Below are 24,258 nucleotides of genomic sequence, written 5' to 3' on the forward strand. Positions count from 1 at the left end.
ATGTGGGGAAACAGGTTCATTCACAAACTGACACTTAATGGGATATATACAGATTGTGTCATGCATTACAGGGCCCAGTGGTTATGGGAGCATTTCAGAGGAGAGAGGCAGAAAAATATGGCAGCATCCATCAGAGGCTGGGCCAGAGAGGAAAAGGTGCAGGAACAGAGAGGGGACGAGAGCTGGGGGTTGGGGGGCTGCCAAGGACATTTAAGAGAGCTGTCAAGGGAGGCTGATCTATGAAGGACCGTGTTGGCTAAACCTATATCCCTGCGTGTGAGTATGTGTGTGTGTGTGTGTGTGTGTGTGTGTGTGTGTGTGTGTGTGTGTGTGTGTGTGTGTGTGTGTGTGTGTGTGTGTGTGTGTGTGTGTGTGCGCGTGTGTGTGTGCACTTGCGCTATGGAAAGTGAATAAATGCAGTCACTGCAGCGCATGTTGTAACACATGCGCTCACGCCCTGGAGGGTGAGTATTGTAGAGTAGTCTCGGTGCACAGGTTCAAATATCAGAGATGGAGATCATCCACACAGAAAATCAAATGTTTTCAAATGTGTATTCTGAGCATGAGGGTATAAAAAAACAGTAGGAGGGTAAACAACAAAACTGAACTGTTCAACTGCAACAACAAAGACATTCTGGAATAAAACATGTAATACAAAGTTGCAGTTTATTTTTAAGTTATATGTATCATTATTGTGCCATGCAGCAATGGCAAGTATGCATGACACAATATTAAACAACATAATAACAAACCAGATACAGAGTACAGCACCTACATTTTCAAATGCCACAAAAAAAAACCAAAACATGGTTTTCAGACTTTCGTGTCTGCAACAAAACTCTTAAATTACTAACAAATCATAACTGTAACCATAAAAAATGTTTCCATCTTGGCTGCTTTTGAGACAAAGTAGACTTAGGTTGAGATTTAATACAATACAAAATGGGATTCACTTTCCTCTCCCACAACAAACAGCTCACACAAACTGTTTTCCTCCTCAATAGTTTTTCACTCTGACAACCTCAAATAGCTAGAGAGGCATAACACTTCTTAAAATTGCTCACTATAAGCATCTTTGGTTGCATGTATAGGGGTACTTCACCAATTTCACATTTCACACAGATAAGTTGTGTCCCTTCTGTTAAGTCAAGTGCAGAGCTGCTCATTTTAAATAGTTCAAAAAAAGCTTTAATTGCGTGCCATGTGAGAGTACAGAAGTATATATTCTTAAAAGAACTGCATTTCTTTGTGGAGAATTAAAGCTTCACATATAGTATTAAATTGATGAGAAAATAGCAGCTCCAGGAAGCTTACTCTTCCTCAGCTGTATCCAAGCTCTCTGTCTGTAGGTAGCCAGCAGGGTTAGCCAGAGGAGTGAACGCCAGGCAACCCTGCCAGAGGAGACGCGGCATTGGGACCATTACTAGAGCTTAATGATATGAGAAGTGTTCTCCTATCCACCTCGGAGGGGATTCATCATGATGCTGTAGCACTATACATCTTTCAACAGCCCTTAAAGAGGAAAGGGGACATTTCTTCATGCTGTAGTAAAAACCCCTCCCTTGCCCATTCTTCCCTTGAGCTTTCTACATTCCTCATCTTCACTTAAAGACGCTCTATTTTAAGAGCATTGCGTCTAAGGAGGGAGGCGTGACACGACCTTGGCGGTGGGTGAGGGTGAAATAAGGTGGTGAGAAGCACTGGGTGTGTGTCACAAACCACAACATCTTGTCTGGGTTTTGTCCCAGTGTGCCCCCGGGGGAAGGAATACAATTCACTCCCCGCCTCAAAGTCACACTATGCACTGTCACTGGCTTCAGCTGAGTGCTGATAGATGTCTCTTTGTCCCCTCATAAATAAAAACACTCTGGTCTCTGCTGTGAGAGACTGTAATTCAGGGTGTAAATAGCTGAAGGTATCATGCGCTGCAGTACGTCAAGCCCGAAGGATTTTCTCTTTCTCTAACATTTTGCAACCGTGTACGAGATCTCTGCAACCAATAAATCAAAGGTGATAAACTACAACACAAGCACAATCAAAGTAGGTAGCCTAAAAGCAGTGTTGACTTTGGGTCTTTAACATCATTTTATAGCCCGGAGCCAATATGCTGTAATCACAGCATGGAGACATTTCTGTTGTAGTATTTGCATTGTTTGAGTCACAGCCACCTGCCTGTGGATTTACACCAGTAGATCACAGACAATAACAGTAAAGACAGAAGTGCACTGGTTTATGACTTCAGCACTTTCAGTTTGAAGTCTTCCAGCACCAGTGAGTTTAAATTATGGTGGGAGATGTCCTTGGGATGTGAACATCTCATTTCACCAGGCTGTGCGCTACCACACACACACACACACACACACACACACACACACACACACACACACACACACACACACACACTCACACACACACTCACACTCGCACACCAACTCTCACACACACAACTCATTTCATTGGGGGTCTCAGGGAGGCTGGACTCAGTGGAGCGTGACATAAGAATTATACATCTGGCAGCAGTAAACCTGCAAACTCTCTCTCTCTCTCTCTCTCTCTCTCTCTCTCTCTCTCTCTCTCTCTCTCTCTCTCTCTCTCTCTCTCACACACACACACACGTACACTTCTAACTGTTATGAGACAGAACAATAACTTTTCGCTCATCACTCTAACAAATAATTATTTATTCTTTTTGAGGATGATTGCCATTGGGGCTTGTAGCTCTGCTCCATGCACCGGTGATGCCGTTTTATTCCTTTTACTCCCCAAAGAGATCTGAAACAGCTCTCTGGTTCTTTTTAGATAACGTAAAAAGGTTTCATTTGTAAGTGTGCATTTAATTAAATTAAATACTTCAGTCAGGTCATTGACACTGTACATCAAACTCAAATCCATAAAGGGCCAATACGTTGTTTTTTGTCTTTATAATTCGAATGTTCACAAATAAAATTGAAGATTTGAGTTTTCAAGTAATAAAATAAAACATTTGGGTTCATGAACTGATTGTTATTTAAAATAGTTCTTTTTAATGCTTTGTTTACAAGCGGCACTGTTTGTAGGGTGGGTGTGGCCACAGTTCAATAGATATGGATGCATAGAGCACAGTCTGACCGCTCGACTATTATTGATGATATAAACAACACAGGTTGCAAAACATTTTCATGTCAGTGACCCCCTAAAACCCTGGTGTATGCCACACGACGGCATGCATCAAGATTTTACCCCAGAAAACCCTCAAAAAATGACTTTTGACCTGAGCTTAGCGAGAAGCCCACAATATATTTCGTACACCTCTGATGTCTATTGCTCTGATAGTTTTTATTCCAGAAATTCTTATTAATGTTTAAAAAAACATCTGTGATACAAACGAATGAACTTATAGGCATCATTGATATATATATATATACGATGTATGGTAAATTAAACCATTTATTTCTTCATCAAACTACAATAGATGGATGGAGTCGGAACCAGCTGAACCATGAGACTCCACATCCCCATCCCAGCTGCGCCCCTCTGACATATCATAATGAGCACCTGGGGACACGCCCACCCACTGGTTCCCAGCGCTGTGATTGGCTACGTGTTTAAATATTGTGAAGGCTATCCGGCGATTGGCTCAAATATCACAGAAGTGATTTCATAAAGCAAATCTTTTGGAAGTTGTGTAAAGGGAATAAGTGAGAAAAACCCTTGAGATAACTGCGGCATCCACCGCACAATTAGCTGACTGTATCTCCTTCTTTTCTCTCTCTCTCTCTTCTCCCCTGGCTGTCAATCGCTGGAGGATTTGTCGGAGTTTCCGAGCGTCTCTGCAACTGTGAGTACCTGAGTTTGCTTGGTGCTGAAGCTGCTGCTGCTGAAGCTGCTGCCTTCCTCTGGGTTCAGGATGACTGTAACCTCCGCTGTGATCTGCTGCAGAGAGAGCCGATAGAAAGTTAATCTACCTCCGGATTTCACTGCAACTTTCTGCTCAGAGCAAATCATAACTCCAGATTAAGACGCTTGTTTAGCAGTTTTCAGTCAAATAGCTCGTAATACTGTTTTATCATCACCTGCAGAAACTGGCACGGATTAAGTGCTGCTTCACGCACAGTGGATGCATAAAAAAAAGTGCCGATGAGCAGATTGTAAAATGAAAGACGATCGCAGGTTTATTTAAATAATTATTTATTAGGCTTTTTAATGCAGCATTTATTCCTGTTTTAAAACACTTTTTTTGTAATGTTTGATAATTGTTTCTGGTCATTTTTCCCCACTGTTTTTTAAAAATTTAAATCTTTGATTCGTTGCTTTTGCTGTTTTAATTATATTCATTTAGGGTTGTGGATTTGATCTAATTTCATGTTATACATAAGATTCATTAAAAAGTTATTCACTACCATGCATCATAATGGTGATACATTCAAGAGTATAACTTTCTAGAAAAACTCCTACAACTATGAACATTGTTTTCTTCATGATGTTTCATACATGACATACAACATATTTGAAACAATGTGATCAGTGTTTTGTTGTGAAGCAGACGAGGCGCTATAATTAATTATTGCACAATTGTTGTGTGTCTTTGGTGGAATGAGGTCTTTCATATTTTGATATCCTCTGTGGTAAATGATGGGTGAATTGGGGCTTAACATTAATGGCAACTGTTGATTGCTCAGTGACTGTTACATGTTATTCACTGGGACTGGTACAGCACTTTGTGTGTGTGTGTGTGTGTGTGTGTGTGTGTGTGTGTGTGTGTGTGTGTGTGTGTGTGTATGTGTGTGTGTGTGTGTGTTCTGCAGTGAAGGTGTCCTTCACAGAGAAGAGCCTCTGGAAGCGTGTTTTTAAAACTGAAGATGTTGCTGGCTCTTTGTCGCAGTGTTATCAGGATGAGAGCTCGGGCTTGAGCGCTTCAGAAAGCACATGCTGATGTTGCACGCTGTGGTAATGGCCTCTTAATGCCAACATAAATAACCAAATAGAAATATTTCTTTGCTTCAAATGATATTTTTTTTCCCAGGGTTATTTCATGGCTGTCTTACTACAAATTACTTTATTTGTTGCTTCCTATTCTTATAGTGGGACTGATTTTTGTTGATCCTCCAGATGTTACATTATAAAACTCCAATGATGGTTTTGTGGATCTTCGCTCGTAGAAAAGTCACATTGCAACTTCACTTGGCGGCTCAAGTGGGGTGTCTTGGTTTTTACTGCAGTGAATGTGGGGCAAAGCGACTGTATGTCCTTGACTGGATAATGTAGTACCTCACCATTTTATCAGACCGGTCCCCAATGGTTTCATCCTGTCTTTTTTATACATCCCTCTTAGAGTTATTACTTAGTATGGCTGAATTATTGGGAATACTTAAATATTTATTGGATTTCAGAGAGGCGTTGAACTGAAATATGCTGCAAGTAAAATCAAAAGTCTTAAATTTTATCCTCATTTGTATGGAAATGGAAGTTCGGCTGCCCACCTGTTACTTTATTATCTAAAAGTAGTTGTCTTGTTCTCTAATTGTCTATTTTAAAAGGATTCTCCAAGTGCGTCTTAACATAACAAAATACTCCAAAAGAGACTAACCTTTCCCACCACAAGTGTCTTTTTCCTCCCCTTTAAATTTATAGCTCACTGCCCATATCTAACATGGAGTATATGAGCAAGTCTGTAAAGCTGCCTTCTGTAGTCTGCGAACGGCTCAGCCCATTTGTCATCACATCCTGCTCTAATGTGGAGAAACTGCCTCATCTTGAGCTCCCAGTGTTGTTAATTAACCCTTGTTGCTAACAGCCACAGCCTACATCGCTACACCAGCGTTATCACTGTGCTGCCTGCCAGGAGAGCTAGCATTAGCCCTGGCCATATTTCTGCAGGTGTCAGCGGAGGTGCTTCCTCTCCCTGCCGACGTGCTTTTGAGAGTATTACTCAAACGGCAATGCGGTTTTTATCTTAAATTGAATTGTTGAGGGAGATGTTAAAGAGCCATATATCACCTGGACACCCGGAGTAGAAAGGGAGACTGTGCAGTAGTATGCAAGCAGAGATTGGAATGACTCAATGGCAATACAGATGGAATGAGCACTATGACTTGACCTGCCATCATAAATCCACAGGCAACGCAAATCAAATTGTCAGCTGGTAAACGCCACTCAGTGCGTGCGTCCGTGTGTGTGTGTGTGTGCGTGTTGCAGTGCTGATGAGCTTTTTTATTTTAGCCTTAATGAGGTGACCTTTCCCTTTCTCCACTCAATCATGTTTCACTTCTCTCTTTTCAGTTTTCAGAAAGCCCACCTCTACCTTCCTGCACTTCACAAGTCAATTCGATCAATTCCTCTATGTCCACCTTTTATCCACTGACCACTAAAAGCACACTTAAACATCACACGGCCCTTTTACCCCAAAAATAAAAGGTTTCCCAATTTAGAGCTGGTCACTGTATATAAGGAAAGAGCACCTCAGGTCTGTTATATCAGGTTGTATTGGTTTCCTCTGTGTTCACTTGGCCTCTGGCTAATGCCCTGCTCCACGTATGGATTTTGTGTCCTGTAATTCCTCACCCCGTCTGCCTGTGATGGGTTGTTCAGATCTAACCCTGCAGAACGCTGCTGATTGTGGTGGTATATCTTCATCTTTATGTCTGAGTATAGGAGGAAGCTCTGCCAACAATCCGTCGATGTTTGCCTCGCGATGGATTTGGAGAATAAGCTACAAGGGCATGTGTTGGAGTTTGCAAGTGTATGAATTACAGTTTTTATTTGATTCTCAGTTTCCTCAACTGCCAGGACAAAAGTCAGCTGTAGTTCAGTCGAAGAGTGTTGTGTGTGAATTTGTTGGATGGGAATTGAGTGTGTGTTTTTCTACAGTGTAGAGCAGAAGTTCAGACATATTATTGCGGCACTTTTGCTCTTTGGAAAATGCATTTGAGTAAAAGTGGAAGAGGCTTTTACAGCATGACGGTAGCCTTCCTAATATTCAGCTGTTGCAATCGCTGTGTTTTTCCCTTTAGGTGAGGATGTTGTTGTGGCTGGTGTTGTTCCTGCCTGCCATATCTTCGGCTCAGCGATCAGAGCCCATGTTCTCAGCTATAACTAAGACCGTCCTTCCTCCCGACTATGACAACAACCCCACCCAGCTCAACTACGGCGTGGCCGTCACGGATGTGGACGGGGACGGAGACCTGGAGATTTTTGTAGCTGGGTGAGAAAGCAGGTTGTTAAAAACAGCCTTTTGTTACTCGAAGTTAGTTTCATTCAAGTTTTGTAAATCCTAAATCTCTTTGTGTGATATCTAACTCAAAATCAGAGGCTAAAATAAAAGTACACCATAATTTTCCAAGCTAAAGGTTGAAGACAAAGGCAAAACAACAAGAGATGGTAGGGTGCCCTGAGGCTCACTCAGCTGATGAAAATAGATGTGATTGGACAGAGCGGCATTGATGGGAACTGTTTGGCAAGCCTGCCACTATCCAGTGAAGCAGCAATGCATTTCTCAATGCTTAACAGAATATTGATGGACCAAAATGACCCTGCTTAATAAATGTCATTTAGCCAAGACACCGTATTCAGCGGGTATGCATGGTAAAAATGCATTACACTAGTTTTATACAATAGATGAAGGTGGGACAAGTCACTGTGGTGCCACTTTTGTTTGACAATAAGCTCATAATTAGGCTGTATGCCCATGTTAACAGTCGGAACAAAGAAGAGTGTTTAAAGTGTCGATGGATAAGTTGTTTGTCCTCCTTGAGGCCTCTTTTCTGTGTCACTTTTATTATGATTAACTGATGTCAAAAATATCTCTTGGGGAAAAGCTTCAAAGGCTTTTGTAATCTATATCCAAACGTGTACAGCATTTAAGAGATATTTGGAACCTAAATATTTATAATATCTTAAATTTTGTTTGATTTTGACTGCAATCTGTCCCCTGATGCAATTAAAGGACGATTGATTTAATATGTACCCTGAAGAAAATCTGGAATTAGTTATCAAATCCAGGTTATAGCTTTGCCAACTTTTGCCCATTGTGTGTATATATATATAAATATATATATATAAAAACATATATATATATACGTATCTATATAAATGTGTATATATATATATATATATATATATATATATACATATAAATACATATTTGTATATATATATAAAAATATATATGAATATATAAATAAATATATATATATTTATATCATGAAAAGTTAAAAAGAAAATAGCACTACATGATTTAGGCTTCAAAATTCCTGCTGACAGTCTCATGTAATGAAGATGTAACAGCTGTGCCATTGGTGCCTGTTGACAGCTACAACGGCCCAAACCTGGTGCTAAAGTACGACAAGCAGAAGAAAAGGCTTGTCAACATTGCTGTTGACAACCGTAGCTCCCCGTTCTACGCCCTGAGAGACCGCCAAGGCAACGCCATCGGAGTGACGGCGTGTGACATCGATGGAGACGGTCGGGAGGAGATTTATGTGCTTAACACCAATAACGCCTTCTCTGGTACAGTACATGCTTTTACACACACGGATACTCTTTCACAAAATGACATCGACAAATGCATCTGTGCACACTCACACAGGGGTTGTGCTTTTTTTCTCGTTCAGACACAAAGCAGGAGAATCAGTATGCAGATATTAAGCTTATCTCATCTGAGTCTTCATCAGATAACGGATAAGTTTGTGCTGCTATTAATCAATCTGAGAGCTACAGAGCGCACACTGCCAAAACTACAACAACTCACCTCTCTCATTTTTATAAAAATGATAGAGGTCACTTTCAGCCAAAAAAAAACCCTCTTGTGTTTCCAATCACCCACGGTTCTTGTGTTGCATAACACCTCTTTACTCTCCCAGCAATCTTTGCCTCTCCTGAACTCTGCTTCTCTCTGCAACAAGGTCGGGCAACATATTCTGACAAGCTGTTTAAGTTCCGTAATGGACGCTTTGAAGATCTGCTGAACGATGACATTAACGAACACAGAGATGTGGCCAACCGTATGGCTGGGCGCTCAGTGGCCTGTGTGGACAGAAAGGTAACACACACACACACACACACACACACACACACACACACACACACACACACACACACACACACACACACACACACACACACACACACACACACACACACACACACACACACACAAAGTAGAGCATATGCAGATTCGCACACACGCACACACACTCACACGAACTCCCCAGAGTGTCTTCTGCCTACATGCATGGGTGCTTCTGTTTGTTTACCAGTGATAACTCATGCCCTGCCTACGCCGCCCTTCTCAGCATGTGCTATGACAGTTCATTTGGGGGAATGGTGTGCCATTTTCTCTCTTCTGTCCATCGCACCAGTGTAATTACAGAAGCCAGGGCTCGTTTGTTTTATAGAACATCGTACGAGGGGAGGAGTGATGACTGCACACTACTGCTTCTGCCCGTAGCATTTTCTCTCTCTCAGTCCCTTTCCCATTGTTTTCTTCCCTCTTTCCACCTCCTTTACTCCCTTTTTTTCTTTCTCTGACTGACACGCTCACACTCTCTCTTTGTCTCTTATCTCACACAAATGCATACAGTTCTCACTTCTAATCAGGCGAAGGGATAAAGAAAGTAATAGTGGGAAGAGGACAGTAGGGATTACAATAGATTTTTTTTTTAACCACTGTCCCATCTCACTGAACACTGATAGGTTGTGCAGCTGCCAAACCGATTGGAAAGATATCTGCTTTTAATGGCATAATGCTTTTAGAGGAAGCCAAAACCCTGATGTGTTTTCTTCCATGCTAGTACCAGCAGACGGATGGAGAGAGAGAATACATTTTCCTATTGCTGAACAAGTTTTATTAGGACAGATTTGGACGGCAGAAGGCCAAAACCGCAGCATGTTGTATAGGTGGCTAGGTAGCTAATGTGTTTGGTCTTGTTTACTCGTAAATAAAGGGTTATCATTCAGAAAAAAGAGGGATAATTAGTCATTCAACAGTTCCATCCCTCCCAGTCTCCTTGAAAGTGAAGTTCCATCATTAGTCTTATACAAACTGATGAAGGAGACATATTGAGGGATCTCACGTTGAACTGATGGATTGTCTCACTTTTCACTGACAGGCAGGATGGAGCTTCTGGAAATAGGTGGATTTTAAAAGCCACAATAATTGAAATACATTTGATAAAAAAGTCCTTTTGAAAACAAAAAAACAAAAAGGCTACATTAGAGGTGGTAGTTTATTCAGGCTTCTCAGTGATAGCGGGAAAGACTGCTGTAAAGGGCACGCAATCTCATACCCTCCCTGCACCATCATGCACTTTGCAGGCATGCTTGTCCACTATTCACAATGCCAATTCCAGTCACAGAAATTAGCCTTGGGTGAAGACTTATTGAAAAATCGTTGACTTTTAAGTTTGTTAAGTAACTGCCAGAGGCCTTCAGGTCTTTTTTTGTAGCTCATTCTCATTTTGTCAAGCGTGTGTGTGTGTGTGTGTGTGTGTGTGTGTGTGTGTGTGTGTTTGTACAACCCACTCCTCCCACCTCAGCAGACCATAATGTGACGCTTCATGACATTTACATCAACTAGACTCATTTACTTCTTGTCTTGTAAAAAATATAGTAGAGGTAACACAAACGGTGAAATGGCGTGTATGGTGTGAGTGTTTGCATATGTGCATGTGTTTGTATTGATTGAAATATGTTAGGCCTGGTGGGAAAGCTCATTGGAATCCAGTGTGTAGTCTATTAGTGTGGTTCCGTCTGTGAGTTTGTGTCTGCAGGGACTCTGACTGATAATGGAGTGTGAAATTAATCTCCAAAGGGAGGCAGAGGAAGGAGTGGGGAGAGAGAGGGTGTAAAGGGTAGGAAACAGGGGAAAGGGAGATAAAGGGGAAAGAAAAGGTTTCAGTGGGAGAAATTGAAACTACATAATATGTATTGATAAAACCAAATGACCTTTTTAATCTAAAAACTAAGCTAAAGACTACCGTGCCCAACCTTTTTCAACAATGCAGCAAATGACGATGAGAAAACAATGTGACACATTTGAAAGAGGTCGCTAGTGAAGACACCATATCGTTTTAGTTTCAGGGGAGGCTTAGTGAATGGAGGTGAAAAATATTACATGAGCTATTATATTAGTTTTTAAAAGATTACATAGAAACCTAAAGGTGTGTGATTTGTCCCACTTTCCTAAGTGCCTTAGGAAAGACATTTTCTATGTACTTGGTGTAGTCTGAAGTTATGTCACACATCAAATAAGGATATCTTGCCTCAATTGTTTAGTGTCTATGGGATCAAATGATCATCGCATAGGCATCCAGGAATTGTGTGAAACTAAGAAAGGTTTTCCAAGGTTTTTCTGAGAGGAAGCCGATATAGAGAATTATCAAGTAAATGTGCTGTTCCCAAAACAATCTGTTATGCCAGATTTACGTATTCAGGAACCAACAGGCTTGAGAGCCACAGTCAAGGTATGGAATTAACGAAAACGTTTTGTCTTGACATTTCTGGCTGAATAAAAAAATAATTGGTGATGGTGACAGCAATGAAACAATTCTTTAGAAAAAAAACTGTGGTTAAGGGAGTTCCAATAAAAACTGTAGACGCTTAAGTCTGTGATTTATAAATAGCCACTGATCGCCATTGTACTTGGGTGGCAGTGAGACAGATATCTCAAAAACTTTAGCTGAATAATCAAATTATTTATCAACTCACATTTAGCTACACATGTCATTCCTGGTTTGCCGTTATGCTAAGTATATTAAATATATAAGAACAGTATATTAATAAATGTAAACTATTAATTTTTTCCCCAGGGTACAGGCCGTTATGCCATCTACATAGCCAATTATGCCAGTGGTAACGTGGGTCCTCATGCTCTCATTGAAATGGATGAGGCAGCGAGTGATGTTTCACAGGGCGTCATTGCCCTCTCCAACGTGGCAGAGCAGGCCGGAGTCAACAAATTCACTGGTAGGTATAAAGAAATTACTCTGTGTGTGTGTGTGTGTGTGTGTGTGTGTGTGTGTGTGTGTGTGTGTGTGTGTGTGTGTGTGTGTGTGTGTGTGTGTGTGTCGTACACCATCATCCAGCACTACTGGACCTTCAGTCTGATTTACACAGACATCTGCTGAGGAGTATTGTCGTACCCATGGAGTCTGAAATATAGGACTACAGTATAGAACGGCTGCTAGAAGTACGGGAGAGCTGGAGAGCCTGCCAGGTGACAAAAAGAGAACAGGCATGAGATGAAAGAGAACATGATGAGTGTAAGCGTGAGAGAAGTGTTAGTGGGCTCTTTTGGCTCTGTCAGCTATTTACTCCAGTCAAAGTCACAGGGAAGCAAAGGCAATACACACATACATCAGAACAGCTCAAGGGCCCAGAGATGGCGTCTATTACAGCCTGGCATATCTCCCGCTAACTTTTGAAGGTGTGACTAAACGTATGTGGACATCACTACAGCATAGTATGTGTTATGTACAATCAGCTGAGTCAGTCTGATCAAAGTTTTACTGTACATGCCAGAAAGGGAAACAGAGACTGTAGAGTTAAATATTTTTAATGTTGACAGGAAGCTGCTGGTGACATTTTACAGATTGGTCCTAGAATAACTCCTGACCCTCCCCCCGATTGGTTTGTAAGGGGATTTCAGGGGCCAATAAAGTCACTGGTGAGGAGCAGAGTTCCCTGTTGGACATTTTTATTTGACAGATCACCCAAAAAGCCAAATCCATCTTGGCAATTTCACTTCATCGTCTCTTTAAGGAAGATACATGCTTCTCAAAATTAAGTTTAATAGTTTCATTTATTCCATGTGCATATATACCATAAACGTCCCTCACATCTCACCAACGCACTTTTGTTTTATTCTTGTTTGCTAAAGTTTTGATCACATTGACCATTTGTTGTATTTATATTGTGCAACATGTCCACCATTTGAATGTCTCCTATTGTCTTAAATGTTGAATGTGTTTTTATTGTTTTTCTTTAGCTGCCTTGCTGCAAAAGCTCTTACGGGAAAATAAATATCTGAACTGCCATTTAAATGATTTTAAAACTGAATGGATGACCTTGAAATATTCAGTAGCACTGAAATTCATCACCGCACCTCAGCTCAGCTGGATCAACACTTCACTTAACCCCGTGATGGATACCTGTTTTGGTATAGAAGAGGAGAACAATAAATGCCAAAATGAAAGATTTCACCATGATCTATTTCTTTGATAATAGCGCTGCCTCTACGATACTTCGTTTTAACCATTGAAAAGTCCTTGACGCTGATGTCAAAGTAAATTTTGGAAATGGGAGACGACTTTGTATTTGATCATAACAGAATCAATCTTCATCATCTATGGATCTTTTAACATGCAGGATGCCATCTAAGCCACCAGAGGGGCAGGACGAGCGGCCCAGAATTGCTGTGAATGATGTACGGTGGACGGCTTTGTCATCAAACTGCCGTTAATCAGAGCAAAGGGACAGGCAGTAAAGTTGTATATCTAATGGTTACATATCTCCGGAGAGACATTAGTAGTTTATGGCCATAGGGGGCGAGTGATATTTGTCTGTGCTGAGCGGGCTACTAAATCAGTAGCAAGTCCTGACTCACAGCACTGACTCTGCATACTGGAAGGGCAATCAAAGCCGCTCAACTCCATAATTAGACTTCGCTAGTCTCAGATGAGACACTTTAGTGATAACACTTCACTTTATAGAATGACATTGGAAAATCCTGGAGTGACAAAAATCTTTTCATAAGAAAATTACTATTAGCTTTTGGTTAACGCAAAAGATTCTCTGCATGTGGCGCATCTTTGTATTAGTTTGAGCTAGTTGTGCCTAGATGTGTTTGTCTGTGTGTGTGTGTATGAGTGTGTGTGTGTGTGTGCTGTGCGTGTGTGTGTGTGTGTGTGAGTGTGTGTGTGTGTGTGTGTGTGTGTGTGTGTGTGTGTGTGTGTGTGTGTGTAGCCCATCAGAGTCAGTGTCTGTGTCAGCAGAAAGACCTGACCTGCTTGGAGGAAATGGCCTGGAAAGACAGTAATGATCTCTCGCCGTTCATTTTGTTATGGCACTGATCCCTCTCCCTCGGTTCTCTCTGTTGTTTCACTCATCCTCCTAATTTTTCCTTTCTAAAACAGGCTGTCCACCTAATTTTCTCGTACCGTTGAGCCTCCTCTCTCTGTCTCTGTGCAGGGGGGCGTGGTGTCGTGGTGGGGCCCATTGTCAGTCAAACCCTGTCCGATGTGTTTTGCGACAACGAGTACGGCCCCAACTTCCTGTTCAGGAACAACGGAGATGGAACTTTTACTGATGTGGCGCAGCAGGCTGGTAAGAGGAACGTACACATTTTAACAGACTACATTACATGTCATTCAGCAGACGCTCTTATCCAGAGCGACTTACAGTGAACTAACTACAGGGACAGTCCCCCTGGAGCAACTCAGGGTTAAGTGCCTTGTTCAGGGGCTCAATGGTGGTAGATCTGGTATTTAACTCACAACCTTCCGGTTTTCTATTTGGAAGCCAGACCACTAGACCACCACCATCCCGCCCCACCAGATCATAGCCTTAGATCAGGGGTCTCAAACTCAATTTACCAGGGGGCCGCTGGAGGTAGAGGCTGGGTGAGGCTGGTATTCCAAAAAAAAGTACAACTGATCCAATCTTCTCAATCTTTAGTAATAACAGTTCAGAACATGAATGGTTCTTCAGAACATAGGCTTCTCTTACCTACTCCTTGCTGCCAGAGACCTGGCAGCACTTCCTCTTACACAGCTGAGCCACATTTGGCTTGAGAGGAGGAAGCAATTGAGACCCTCAGTATAATAATAATAATAATACATTGAATCTATATAGCGCTTTTCAAGACCGTATGGCTTGAAGATGCTCATTAGTAAGTTTGGACCTGTACTTTGACTTATTAAAGTTCATGGTGGAGAAGAGCTTTTCACATAGATATGTGCTCCCAAAAAGGCACATGGCCCGCTTGAACATCCTGGAAAGCGGGTGTGTCTTGAAGTCTGCAAACCTGTGATCAAATTCCTCCTGTAGCTTTACAACGGCATCAGTATATTTCTCACCACTGAATGGTGTGCCCACCTCCATGAGTGCCTTGCATGCTGGGAAATGGTAAGGTTTGTCTGAGAGAGCTGGGCTTTCCATAACACAAGTTTTGTGGAGAATGCTCTGACGTTGTCATAGGCAGCACTGAGAAGCTGCCCCTGGCCTTGTAATGTCTTGTTCAGTACATTCAGCTCTTGTGTGATGTCAACAAGAAAAGCTAAGTCCATGAGCCATTTGGGATCACTTAGCACAGGAACAGCCCGCAAGTTTGAGTCCCATGCCTTAGATCATTTAATTCTAGACACATTCTGCAAAAACAATACAGAAGATAAGCTTTATTGTATGCTAGAGTGTATTACCATATACCTGTAGGTGTGGAGGACCCCATGCAGCATGGCAGAGGAGTTGCTCTGGCAGATTTCAACCGTGACGGCAAGACAGACATCGTCTATGGGAACTGGAATGGACCTCATCGCCTGTACATGCAGCTGAATAACCGCAAGCAGAAGTTCAAGGTGGGTCCATATTTGTTTCCTGGGTATTTAACAACTCTTAATGACCCAAATTACAAAATGCATATGTTGTGGTGTCGAACCATGTATTGTAGATAGTTGTCAACCGTTTTGGTTTGGACTATTTCTTTGGTAGAAACAGTTTCCAATAAAAACTGTTCACAGGTAGGTCTGTGGACAATCCAGTGTAACCAGCAGCACTCATTTATAATGTACAGTCTCTGAGTGGAGCGGTTCCCCCATCAGGGTATCAATGATGTAGAAGAGTTTCAGAGAGAGGTTGTATTTTATAGGTTTCTCTCTCTTCTTCTTTCTCCAGAATCAATGTCTAATGAACAAGCAGCACGAAGACAGCAAGTCTCACCTATTAACTCTGTGAATCACGAGAGTTATTAATGCTAACATATTGCTAGTGAATTAGCAGCAGTCAGTGCTGGCTCACTTTGGGATTGAGTGGGATTTAAAGTTGGACAGACGGTCATTTACACAACTCCTGTGAGACAGGCAGCAGGGCATGTGTTTGTGTTGTACGGTTAATAGCAGCAGACACAGAGACAGGCTCTGCTGCGTGTAAATCTGCGAAGGTTTCGTGTTTGGTGATCTATCTGTCAGCAGCTGCGACTGCATCTTTTACCACAGAGATAAACGTCACATGAGACATGTTTATAGGGGTCAAACAAGGGGTTAATATGTGCTTAGCCCAATGACAATTCCATCACACACACACAGACACACGCACACACACACACACACACACATGCAGAAGACAAATTGAATTAGCTAGCTGTTGTTTTTTTAAACCAAGATTGTTAAATCACAAGCCCACAACATATTTAAGACCCCTTTCCCCTAAGCTGACACTCCTACTAGCCGTGTTGACCTTTGGCATGTATAATGAAGCTGTTGTATCACTCCAGTAAACCGCTAATTAAATTGGGCTGAAGCAGCAATTTGCCTGAGTAGTAGAAAGTGCCGATTAGGCCTGTTTGTGCTTTAATTAAAATCTATTGCCGAGGGTTTCCTTTCAGTAGGTTTAACACACACAGGCACGCAAAAACACCCACACATATATCATATGTATTTAAAGAGATGGAAAAGGTCCCAGCCAGAAGGGTTGATTTCTCAGTTATTGTGCACCATAATCCGAGCAGGAATAATTATTCACGAAATTATTCCAACCAATTTAAACGGTATAATAAAGTACTATATAATAGGTGCATGATTTTAAATACACACTTTTATAATATTAATTATAATATTTAAACATTTGAAATAAATCCTTGTTGGAAGAAATCTATAGCAGTTATGAATACTTTCTCCCCTTTTATCTCATGTGTCCGTGCTTCATATTTGTTGAGAGTCCCTTTCTCTTTCCTTATGGCACATCTATTCATCCACCTCATAATGTAGTAAATGTAGAACTGTCCCTCCCTCCCTCGTGGCCCTCAGTTGGACATCCCCTCTCCTTCACCTGAGAAGCAGAAGGTCACTGTGAGCCCTCCCCACCTCCGGCTTTATGAGCCTTATAATTAAAACAGGGAGTAAATACTAGAGGGAGTGAAGGGCTGCTCTATAACTCTTCCCCGACTTATCACCGTGTCACTGAAGCGGGGAGATATCAGTTACTTTCTTGTGCAAAAACTCCTCTGCTGAGGAGACTTTTTTTGGGGAAGGAGCGCTGCAGTCTACTTTTCTGTTGCCAAAGGATGTAAAAAAAGAAAAAGTCTTTGTTCTTAACTTTAGGCTTTAGATAACGCTCTTAGTCAGGGTGACTTTCAGTGAGTGAGTGAACAGATGGCAGTCAAGTCAAGGACTGGATACTGATTAATGATGGACATGTTGTGGAGATTGAACATTTGACCTTCAGGTTATGGATCAGTCTCACTGACTCAGCTTCCAGCACCAAAACAGGTTCTAGTGAAAATCCTGTAATACATGACAGTCTCTGTGGTGTTCTTACCCTGCGCTTCTCAGCGTTCACTTGGGATTCAAACATCAGTCACACGACAAAGGCCAAACTGTGGCCTGCAACAGACTAGTTAAGGCTTTTTTTGCCAAGCCGACTGCCAGATAAAGCAGTTGTTGATCACTTGCGGCCCCTACCAGCTGTTTAAGAGGAGTATAAAGAAACATTTTGTGATTAATACACCTGCCCCCAGTCGTCGTCCCCCCCAATGAAAAACAATCCTCCTGCATGTGTTTGGCATCTGTACATTTATGCATGTGTGTGTGTGTGTGTTTTACTGATGTACCATGTGTTTGTTTATTTCCACAGGACATAGCATCCCAGAAGTTTTCTATGCCGTCCCCGGTTCGCACCGTCATGGTTGCTGACTTTGACAATGACAACGAGATGGAGGTCTTCTTCAATAACATCGCCTACAGGGGCCCCTCCGCTAACAGGCTCTTTAGGTACTCACACAGAAATAACAGACAAATGAAAGACACAGACAGACTGACAGACAGACAGACACACGACAGACACACACACACACACACGTTATGGTATGATAGTACATTTTAATCACACTTTGAGAGTGAGTTTAATGGACTGTTCTTGTGACTTGATTTAATATACTAAAACTGGGCTTGGAAGCTGAGAAGAATTTAAAATTCATAGCCAAGGATACTTATCTAGTCTAGCGTCCCGCCTCCTCCTCCACACATGAATGGATCTTTCATTAAGACAGTTTTAGATCTCTTTTTGGCTCACTGTTTGGTTTCCTCTCTAGATAATATTAATGAACTAAGCTCTCAAAATGCAATACATGATACATATCAATTGTTGGGACTTAATAGTAGAATAAACCCATCCTGTCTGAATAAAAAATCTGATCTGGCATATTTTTCTGAACAGGATGCAGAAGTCATGATGAACGTAGCCATGAGCTGCTGCGTCAATTCAAACTGAATATCAATAATCAGTGTAAGCCCCAGAGGTTTCCAGGATGTGAATATTCCTGCAGGCCAGGTCACTGGATGATAATTTGTCTTTCTGGACACGATGATGTGCGACAGGGGTCACTGCCCCACAGCTTGTGGCTCTGCCATTGTCTAATGTGAAGATGAATCAGCTAATCTAATTCTGCTCTCTGGAATGAAAAAAAAGATCAAATTATTGTGCCCACGCTAATTAATTCAGTAAGTAACAACTGATCAATATGTAGCTGAGCCGAGGGGTTTCACAGCCAGGATCAGCACATTACTGCACAGTGAAATGATAACTTTAGGAAACTTGGATATAGAAATGCTTTGTCACTAAAGGTAAAGGCATTAAAGGTAATGTGCATGATTTCTACAAATTAATGTTTTTTTGAAAACTCAAGGGCATATTTCAAAACAACTTTTGACCAATTTTTCCCTTTTTTATATGTGTGTGGACTTATGTGTGTGTGTGTGGTTTTAGTTTTGGGTGTGCAGGTTATGTTACTTATCTATGTATTATTTAGAATTTAGAATACAATAAATTACTACCTCATAGTAGTGAAATAATTATTGAGATCCACCACACTGCACAAAGTAAAAGTCTCTATACAAACTTCCATGCAAAAAAAAGTCTGAAAGTATTAAAAGTCAGCAAAATGTATTTAAATACAATATCAACAATGAATGGTGACTGGGCCCTATAGATGTTATTGTTACAATTATAATTATAATAATGATTATATAATGATTATAATTGTAATTAATAATAATAATAATATAATAATAATAATTATATATATATAATAATAATAATAATAATTATTATTATTATTATATATTACATTATTGGAGTATTATCACTGATGTATGACTATCTAAGTACTTTACGTACAGTTTATGATATTTATTTACTGATCATATGTTTTGCAAATACAATCGTAACTAATAAACTAATAAATGCAGTGGAGTAAAAAGTAGAATATTTTTCTCTATAGTATAAGTATAAACTAGCATACCAAGTAAGGTATAAGTACCTCAAAATTGTCTTTGAATACAACACCTGAGTACATTAACTCAGCTACTTTCCAACACTGGTTATATATTTATAGTGGAGTTGGTATTCATGTTTTAGTATTTTGATGGGTAATTAATGTGACGTTGATTTGATAGGGTGAGCAGGAGAGAGCATGGAGACCCCCAGATAGAAGAGCTGAATGTTGGGGAGGCATCTGAGCCTGAAGGACGAGGAACCGGTGAGTGTGGCAGAACAGACAGCTGTGTGACATCCACGATAAGCAGCATAAGAACAAGCCTCATATGTACTGTTCCAACATCTTACAGTTAGAGGGCAGCAGAGCTCCACCAGGTTTTCCTCATGTCCTATATAAAGAAAAAGAGACTTTTTCCACATAATTAGTTCTATGACTTTTGAAACATTGTGTTTTCCTGTGTTATGATAATGAATGTTATGTAGACTGTTTCCTGAAGTGTTTAGTTTCATCCTTACAGGAGCTGTAGCCACAGACTTTGACGGTGATGGGCGTCTAGAACTGCTGATATCTCATGGTGAAAGTGCAGCACAGCCTCTCTCTGTCTACAAAGTCAACCAGGTGAGTGTTTGTGAGACATCTTAGAAATCAGAGTAACACACAATGTAGTGTAATCCTAACACAATTCCTCCCTTTTCTGTGTTTTAGGGGCTCACGAACGCCTGGCTGCGAGTGATTCCTCGGACCAAGTTTGGTGCTTTTGCCCGAGGAGCTAAAGTGGTGTTGTACACTAAAAAGAGTGGCCCGCACACACGGATCATCGACGGTGGCTCAGGGTACCTGTGTGAGATGGAGCCTGTCGCTCACTTTGGCCTTGGTAAGTTTTTAACGATTGAAGGACACAAAACTGATGCAGGGATTGAACATGTAACATCCTAGTGACGTCTTCAGATTGCATGTTATGTTTAACCTACAATCTTAAACCCAATGATATGAAATTCAAAATAAAAAAAACCTTGTTGATTGATTAACTAACCATTACAGCACAGCTCTTTGCCACAGCAGGGTAAGGGGTAGACAGATAAAGAGAAATGGACACAATGCGCATTACAAAGAGTAGCAGAGAGAAGGAAAATGAAAGCTCAACGTGGAAAGCATTGTTTTAATACCTCCAGTTTGATTGGACACCCAAGGGTGAATAAGTTGTCTGTGGGAGGGAGATGAGTGGACAAAAGCGATGGCAGACAGGTGCTGCAGCCGGAAGCCGACCGGGTCTCCTTCTACTCCCGTATGAGTGTCAGCTTGTGGTCATCCAGGCCTGGTAACTAGCCAACCGCTACTTCCTTGCCCAGTTCTGTATCAAGCACGGATCAACTCTGGAGGCCCTCAATTTTAATGCCTAATTACTCACAATAGAGCAAACTTTCCACACCATCATGGCTTCAGGACAGACCTCCACACTTGTAGGCATGTGAAATACACTCTACACAACTAAATGAGAGGGTGTCATGAGGGTGCAGAACAGGTGAAATATTGTTTGGCTCTCAGGCAGCACACCTGCTGAGTAGATCACTGTCTGAGAATGTAACTCAAGATCTGTTTACATTACAAATGCCACTTTAATTAAGCGCTGCAGAGGCCCTGTGGAGAGTGGCTTTCTCTTTGCCTGATATAGTTAATGGAGATAGAAGAGGAGAGTGCCACTCTGTCTCTCACTGTGTTTGTGTCAATGGAAAAGAGAGGAAGGAGAAAGCTTTATGAGCCTGCGAGAATCCCTAAAGGACATATGAATCTCTGTGTGTGCTGTGTCTGTGCTGTATGTCTGACCAGGTAAGGATGTTGCCACCAATGTGGAGGTGTACTGGCCAGATGGTCGTTCAGTGGCCCGACCCCTGGAGCCTTCAGACATCAACACAGTGATGGAGATCCACTATCCAAGAGATGAGGAGGAAGTCACTCCTACTGTGGAAATAGAGGTAAAGCACTGCTTCATAGTTATCCAAAACTCTCATAATCGAAAATGAGCGTTGATCTTAGCCACTATGTGCAGAATTGGAAAATGTGGATCAGCAGATAATTCAGGTTAACCTGGCCATGCACAGACCTCACAATCTTTCACTGTTATTTTTCTGCAAATCAAAAAACGCATGCCATCACAATAACTTAAAGATGCTATGGTTGTGTGAAAATTAAAGGGATAACCAACATAAAGTGTTGCAGTAATGTGTTGGGCCTCTGCAAGCTTCCTTGTTCTTTGGCTTAGAGCAGGGGTGTCAAACTCATTTTAGTTCAGGGGCCACATACAGCCCAATTTGATCTCAAGTGGGCCGGAACAGTAAAATCAGAGCACTACTAACCTGTAAATAACTCCAAATGTTTCCTTTTGTTTTAGTGCAAAAAAGCACAAGTACATTCTGAAAATGTTCAAATGTAATGGACTATCTTTTTACAAAATATTATTAACAACCTGAAATTTCTTAAGAAGAAACCCTGTAATTTCAACAATATTATGCCTATTATGTAAATGTTTATCATTTACGCATGTGCATTACAACTTACAGATCACAGTGTATCTACAAAAGGCACAAAACATTTAGTCACAGGAGTCTGGAACTGAACAATATAGTATTTTACTTTATGATGAAAACAACAACATTTTACACTTTGCAAAGTCATCCTGCGGGCCGGATCGGACCCTCTGGCGGTGCCGGTTTTGGCCCGCGGGCCTGCATGTTTTACTCCCCTGGCTTAGAGTCTCTAGAAGTCTACTGGAGGGATGAACTGCATTCTTCCAAATAATGTTCCCTCATTTGGTGTTTGATTGTGTTGAGAGTATTTTTCATTCAAAACATTCTTGTTTCTAATTGGACTCACGGTGTCTTACAGTGCGGTCATGGGTTTGCTCTGAATGAGAATGGCCGTTGCACAGGTGAGTTTCAAAGATGTTTCTGTTTACCCATCTATGCTTGTGTCCTTGTTTAAAATTAAGTGTTCCCTTCCCTCGCCTCTCCCTCCCTCAGATAAAGATGAGTGTACCCAGTTTCCCACTGTGTGTCCCTCTGACCGCCCTGTCTGCACCAACACCTATGGCAGCTATAAGTGCCGCGGCAAGAGGAGATGCAACCAAGGCTTTGAGCCCAACGATGATGGGTCAGCCTGTGTGGGTGAGTGAGAGGTTCTGGCAGAGTCAGGGTAGACTTAGCTGGATTACCAAGATCAGGAGAACAAAGGAAGCACTGCCAGAGAACGAGATGTCTTAAGCTGCCTTAATTACTGTGGTTTTGAGTAAAGGCTTAGAGGTGCTAACATTCCTCTGACCGTGTCCCCTCTCTGCACCCCGCTGTCTTGCATGAGCTCTCTTTCAGCAATAAAGACGCAGATGTTGGCTAACTTTTCCCACCCTCTCCTTCGTCTCTTTCTCTGCAGCCCAGGTGGCTTACTTTGGGGGTACGCGATCTTCTGGGGAACGCAGGCGCTCGGGCCTTTCTTTCTGGATGCTCCCCGTCTCTGTGCTACCACTCGTCTCTACCCATCTCCAGACTGGACTACTGTAGCCATCACTCTCTTTTCCCCTTCCTAACTCTCTCCACTGCTAAGAGGGGATGTACATAAACTCTCGGAGTAAACCTTTCACTGAGAATCTACTCCTTCTTCTCCTATGTGGATCTCTGCTCTCTTTTCCATCCGTTATTTACAGCCTTGCCCCCTCCTCACCACTGCTATGTGTCACCTCTTGGCTCCCGGCCCCCTCTGGACTATAAAGAAACACACAGGGAGCATGCTCGCTGGGAGCTGCGGGGTTCAGAACTGACTGTGTCACACCCGCACAGCCCTCATGTCATCACCTGGCACTTATCTTAGTGGGACCTGAACTGATGCCAAGTCAATAAGTGGAGCCGCAGCGTACAGTGTACACCTCTGAACATACAGTACAGCAGACAGATTTACCGGCTTCACAGCCTGCATTCATTAGAGACACGCTGAGAGCCCATCTGTATCTCCACAATGCCACTATGTTAATCCTTACAATGTCACTCCCATTCTTATTATGGGCTCACCGGGAGGCTGAGGAACACCAGGTCTTCAAGCTTTTAGGTTCTGTGTGTGAGTGTGTGTGCGTGTGTGTGTGTGTGTGTGTGTGTGGGCGTGTGCGTGTGCGTGTGTGGCGTGTGTGTGTGTGTGTGTGTGTGTGTGTGTGTGTGTGTGTGTGTGTGTGTGGGCGTGTGCGTGTGTGTGTGCGTGTGTGTGCGTGCGTGCGTGTGTGTGTGTGTGTGTGTGTGTGTGTGTGTGTGTGTATGAGTGTACTGTGTCCAGAGAGTCGGGTAGAGGAACATATGCCAGACAATCTGTCTCCGATGGTAGGTTACATTTTGTTACCTATTTATAAGACAAGAGCACAGTGAAGAATATAAACACACGTGTAATTGTGTGTGAGCACAAGAATAGGCAGGAACTCATTTAAGTTTCATTTAAGTACAGTAGCAGGAAGGTGTACTTGAAACATCCTTTACTTACTTATTAATTGACACATTGCAGAACTTTACATTTTAAATGAGCATCAGCTTACAATATTTACTGCTAATACTAATGTCTAACGTATGCCTAAAGTATTTATTGTTTATTTCCCCATTTAAATCAAATAGGGGCTGGTAACAAGAATATGAAGACAAAAAGGAGAGGATATTATTTTCATGGACCATGATTTTTCTTTAAATACATTTTTTCCCCCCAACATAATATACAAGTTTAAAGGATAAATCTGGTGATATTTAACAAAAATATTGTTTTTCTAACTAACT

The 24,258-nt window shown here is 41.7% G+C and overlaps 1 protein-coding gene across 1 annotated transcript; it reads left to right on the forward strand.

Moving 5' to 3' along the window:
* On the forward strand, nucleotides 1-23,013 carry crtac1b (cartilage acidic protein 1b). Its single transcript, XM_029450144.1, has 15 exons — nucleotides 1-14; nucleotides 6,995-7,180; nucleotides 8,288-8,484; nucleotides 8,880-9,016; nucleotides 11,784-11,940; nucleotides 14,164-14,298; nucleotides 15,406-15,548; nucleotides 17,821-17,957; nucleotides 19,641-19,723; nucleotides 19,980-20,080; nucleotides 20,168-20,336; nucleotides 21,290-21,435; nucleotides 22,346-22,388; nucleotides 22,480-22,623; nucleotides 22,886-23,013. Exons 1-15 carry the CDS (start codon nucleotides 1-3, stop codon nucleotides 23,011-23,013), a joined length of 1,920 nt encoding a protein of 639 aa, XP_029306004.1.
* Nucleotides 23,014-24,258: the final 1,245 nt, after the last annotated feature.

Source organism: Cottoperca gobio, chromosome 15, assembly GCF_900634415.1.
Source record: "Cottoperca gobio chromosome 15, fCotGob3.1, whole genome shotgun sequence".
Taxonomy (NCBI): domain Eukaryota; kingdom Metazoa; phylum Chordata; class Actinopteri; order Perciformes; family Bovichtidae; genus Cottoperca; species Cottoperca gobio.